General features: G+C 37.7%; 1 protein-coding gene across 1 annotated transcript; it reads right to left on the reverse strand.

The window, feature by feature from the left end:
* Positions 1 to 2,022: 2,022 nt before the first annotated feature.
* LOC107707655 (serine/threonine-protein kinase N1-like) lies at positions 2,023 to 3,778 on the reverse strand. The gene is made up of 5 exons (XM_016511735.1): positions 3,748 to 3,778; positions 3,482 to 3,624; positions 3,132 to 3,239; positions 2,966 to 3,046; positions 2,023 to 2,226 (listed from the first exon to the last, which is right to left on the reverse strand). The coding sequence occupies exons 1-5, from the start codon at positions 3,776 to 3,778 to the stop codon at positions 2,023 to 2,025; spliced, it is 567 nt and encodes a 188-aa protein (XP_016367221.1).
* Positions 3,779 to 5,551: the final 1,773 nt, after the last annotated feature.

The following is a 5,551-nucleotide window of genomic DNA, read 5'->3' on the forward strand; positions in this document are numbered from 1 at the left end:
GTTATAGAATGCGTGGGTTCTGTTATTGTCACTCCACTAAATAACTAACCTTTGAATGAACACAACCGTATTAAGGATACAAGGACTGCCAACCATATTGCTTGAGTGAACATGGCCAATGTGAGCTCGTACAGGGGCTGCAAAGAATGAAAATGAAGGACATTCTCAGGGCATCTTCAATTTGCCGCCATTATCTGGCTCAGTTGTGACTTCCGCTGGTGACAACATTACCAAGGCAGGGCTTGTCCTGGGCCAAAAAATGGCCTTTGCGGGTAGCTTTTTTAAATAACAATCCACACAAGCAAAGAAGACTGTGTAAACAGTGACCCATACTGACAGTAAACTCAAAATAAATGTCAAATGACAGTTTTAACAACTTGAAAATCATATTCTTGAAAAAAAAAAAAATAATAATAATAAATAAATTTAAAAAAAATTTTAAAAAAAATAAAAATAATTGGACTCTGGTAAAAAAAAAAAAAAATTTCTTCACTCCTGCCTTCAATTTCATTAAAGAGACCATGAAAAAAAATAAATAAATATGACCTCCATTGTCCCAAAAGAGTTGAATTGTTTAATATAGTAATATTCAGGCATAGCATTTCCATAGTTAGAGTTTCAGTGAGAAAGAAAAACAGAATCTCTAAAAAATACAAATCTAGAGGTTGATGCTGCCTTTCATTAAGGGACATGCTCATAACACAGTAAACACATACAAACTCAAGGATCTCAAAACAACCAAGACCTGACACAACAGTGTTTCCACTACTCTCAAACTCTCTGCCGCCCTCGTCTGGTTAAATGAGTGTATTACAGAAGTAAACAGTCTCTGGATTGTGTGTGATATATGGAAACATTGGTCAAAAAAGAAAATGGAGACAAAAAGACAGGATAAGGGAGAATTCGGTGAGCCATTTTACTTGGGTCAGTACCATGAAACTGTACTCTGCTAGTCAACAAGCTCCCATAGAGCGCTGCAGTGATGTGTTTTTGTATGCCGGCAACCCATAAGTTAGCATCACCCTGGTTCCTTCCACAAAAACCCAGTATGATTTTTTTCATTAGCTTTTGGATTATTGCAGAAAATAAGCTCTGTGACCAACAAAAGTTTATGATTTTTACACATTTTGTTCATTATGGTAATCTAACAAATTCTATGAATTTTGAAGCCTAAATATAATCACTAGAAGTAAACAGCTAAATGTAGGCTATGAATGAACTACACCACTACAGTTTACAGTAGCTATTTCAGTCATTATTTTAAAACTTTTCCCCTGAAAGTTTCATTTAGAATAGTTTGCAAGAGCACAATTATAAATGGAATGAGGCTGTGCAAGCGACTTGTGAGTGGATGAGTTTAAACATGGTAACGTCCCCAACAACCTCTGTAGTCCCATTTAGACACCTGTTAACAACTGCCTTTTTCAAGACTAGAGGGTATTATTGATGCACTTTATGTTGTAAGATAAAGTGTGAAAATATGTTGAGCTTGTGTTAACCCCAGACCTTATTTTAGACATTTAACCAAAAACCCATTAAAAAATAAAACATTTAACTTCACAATGATGGAACCAGAAGTGCTAAAATGTGCACTGGCCTACAAAAATTGGTCATCCCTGCAGCACTCCATTCACAAGATTAATGATTTCATTAGCATCTGGTGCTAAGGATAATGTCATGAATGAGGCTGACTGACCATTTGAAAATCCTGCCTCATTGCAAACAGGGCAACAAAACATCTTGGCCGCCAGCTTTCAGAGCTTCACATTATGTGGATTCTTGAATCTCTTCACGTTTGATGTACCTCCTACAGTCAGATGGAGTCATTTCCTCAAGGTCCAATCACTCTTATGGGCCCAGTACACTTACTCTCTTTATGGTTTCATGTTGAACAAACCCATGTACCATTGGCAGGAAGCCTCTGAGGAAGCGTCAGTCTTCACGCCAAGCAGCCTTGATGGGGACTAGGATGCGAGAACCACATCTCCCATACCTAGTAGCGTCAGTGTGCACACTCGTGTCCTAGCAGAAGTCAGAGACATAGTCAAAGTCCCTGAAGTAGTCCTGGTCTTTCCACGATAGGGTCCGGCGTTCACGAGGAGGCGTCAAGGTCGGCGCTTCGTTCGTAAACTCAGCATCAAAGTTACTGACATCTTCCTTTCCCTTCACTGCAGGAACGAAAGGAGGAGGAACTCTCCTCTGCAAAAGCGCATCCCAGTCTATATTCTACAGAGCGAGAGAAGTCACATCATCACTAAGATTGCAACTTTGGCATTATTGTACGGAGTCCCTAAAAGGACATGGCAATGAAACAAAATATGAGATGTGAAGAAAAATGCAGATGTTTTCTCAGAGTGCAATACTTTTGTGAGAGTATGCAAAGTTTCTGAGGGGAAGCACTACTTTTGTTAGAGAATGTAAAGTTTCTTGGGGGAACGCAATACTTTTGTAAGAAAATGTAACATTTCTTGGGGGAATGCAATACTTTTGTGAGAAAATGCAAAATTTCTCAGGGGAAGCAATGCTTTTGTGAGAAAATGTAAAGTTTCTTGGGGGAACGCCATCGAAGGATCGCACGCAACTTTTTTTGAACAAACGCAAATTATTTGAGCGAGCGCACCTTTTTTTTAACAACCAAAAAATGGCTGTTTCGTGGTCTGTTGAGGAAGTACAGACGTTCCTCTCCTTGATAGCCGAGGAGCGGATCTAGCAACCGCTTGATGGGGCGATGTGTATAATCCCGCCCACTCTAAAGCGGTACTAAACTGCAGAGGAAACGTAAACAGAGCTGTGCCGAGCCATACTGTGCAGTGGAAAGCACCAAAAGTTTCTCTGTGTAACACAAATATTTTGCAAGAGAACACAAAAGTATTGAAATATAATATTTCTTCCCATCTCATTTTTTTTATCATACCCCCATCTATTTAGGGACTCAGTATTATTGTGGCAAGTAAAGTCTACATACTCTAAAGAAGGGTTGTTTCTTGATGTCCTCTGCGTCTCTCTCACTGGAGCCCAGTCGTTTCTCAGGATTACGCCTCAGCAGCTAACAATGAAAAACAAGGAAATGCCTTTCAGTTAGCTAACACAGCCAATCAGAGAACAGCTTTGGGAAAAAATAAGAGTCTTACCCGTCTCATGATACCAATGGCCTCGGTGGAGAGGAATCTTGGGTAACGTACTTCATCATTTACAATGCTGTCGAACACCTCCTCTTCATCGTCACCTGGGAACGGTGACTGGACAGACACAGATTATGCATCAGACATTTTTATCAGATTATTCCTCAGAAAATAAGACTTCGTATTTTAACACTTTGAATCTGCAAAGGTATGTTGATTTAAGAATGTTTAGATGTTGGTACAGGAAAACAAACAAAATACTAAAAAAAATCTTCTGAACTTCAGTATATTTTGTTAGATTTATGATTCAATCAAGAAAAAAAGAACACTGGAAAACGCAATATTGCACAAACACACACCTCTCCAACCAGCATCTCGTAAATGAGCACACCAAGACCCCACCAGTCCACAGCTCTGGTGTAGGACGTGTCTGTTAGAATCTCAGGAGCAAGAAACTCTGGAGTCCCACAAAATGTACTGGTTCTGTCGCCATGACCCATTCCTACAGGACAGAAGATAAAAGCAAGACATTGAAAAAAAAAACAGAAAGAAGGAGCAAAAAGGAGATTACGTGCATCTTTTTTGCAGTATGTGTAAGCCCTCCGGTTCTACTCGACCAGCTCACTCAGAGTGTTTCTGGCATGGGAGGCGGACATGCTAACTAACTAAATAAATAAAATTAAAAAAAAATAAAAAAATATATATATATATATATATGTCTAGAGAAATTTTCTGTAAAGTGCATAGAACTATAAAAATCAAACTACAGAAGCACCTCATCCAAAATATTTCATCTGTTCATTTGGGAATTATAAATGTATCTGTGCTCACTCATATTGTGTTTGCATAGTGTTGTACCTGTTGTTTTAGATCATTTTATTTATGTGTGTGCAGCATATTGTAACCAGGATGCTGAGGTCGAGTTAGAATCCATATGCGGGAGTCTATTAAGAGCAGTTTCAATAGACAGGAACGTGAAGATAGGCACAGGGTCAAAAACTAAATAGCAGTCCAATCCATCAACATACACAGTGTTAATCCAAAAGGCAAAGGTGAGCAGGCAGGCAAAAGGTCCAAACACAAACATCAGTCCAGTCAGGCAACCAAAGCAAAGTGGATAATCCAGGTAATCGGTAGACAGGTAAACAGGCAGAATCATGCACAGAAAGTCCAACTAAAACCAATGAGAACATTAGCTAAACGGTCACCCTCCACGGAAGGAAATTTGATAATAACATGTCTATAATGCATTGAATGCAAAAAAACAGCTCCAGTATAGTGATGTTCAGCAGAAACACCAAGTTGGATTTAAGGTTCCCAAGGAGAAACACCCAGAGGGACCAGCAATGGATCGGTGTTCCCACAATGATGAATAATGCTGTAATGACAAAAATGAAGAGAGAGCCAAAAGGTCCCTGACCAAATAAAGCCTCATCGAATATGGAGGTTGAATTGTCTATTTGCAAGGATGAATTATACATGGTTGTTCAGAGCTGGGAAAAACAGAAATGAAGATTGGACAGGAGGACTGATTTATAGATAGATAAAATCGTACAATTGTTTAGCCTCTATTAGTTGTGTGTAACTTAACCCATAAGTTCACAGTTTATGCATTAAGAGAATTAATGGAATGACACACCTGGATTGATGAAACAGCATGCAAAATTAAAGAATTATTTAATTTGATCCCAGCAGCACCAAAACTGCCTTTCATCCATTCATTAGGAACTACAGTTGTGCTTGTGCTCTGATATAGAAATATTTTTTACAGTTCAGACAGCTTTATAGATGTTTGTAAAAGGGTGATTATTAATAAAAATAATTATTGGTAACACTTTACATTAAGATTCCCTTTATAAAGGGGTTATAAAGGTGTTCATAAATGACTAATAACTAATTTACAAATGCTTTAAAAATCAATGATAAGCAGTTATAAATGCATGAATAAAAAGGGTGATTTCAATGCAATACCTGCCAAATAGTGAGCCATTTTTAGCTCACATGTTATAAATGCTTAATAAATATATGTATTCATACCATTTTCACTCAAAACTATATTCCTGATCTAGTTCATGATGCAGCAAAAATAGACTATAATAGCCAGACTGGAGGGTGTTGAATTTTTTTTTCATTTATATCTCATGTCACTTTTCTTATGATTTTTCTTACCAGAATCTATTCTGTATTTTAGGATTCTCTGCAAAAGTTCATGATGCCTATCCACAGCAATGATTAATAACTGATAGGGGACAATAAAGCACAACCATGACTTCATGAGATATTAATAATGAAAATGTTAATAAAAATGTTAACTAATCCAATATTAGTTACTTGTGAACCTCAATGTAAAGTGAACACCTGTGAACCACTTTAATGCTGTGAAAGTGAACCTTAATGTAAAGTGAACACCTGTGAACCACTTATTGAGT

Source organism: Sinocyclocheilus rhinocerous, unplaced genomic scaffold (genome assembly GCF_001515625.1).
Source record: "Sinocyclocheilus rhinocerous isolate Xijiao unplaced genomic scaffold, SAMN03320098_v1.1 scaffold955, whole genome shotgun sequence".
Taxonomy (NCBI): Eukaryota; Metazoa; Chordata; class Actinopteri; order Cypriniformes; family Cyprinidae; genus Sinocyclocheilus; species Sinocyclocheilus rhinocerous.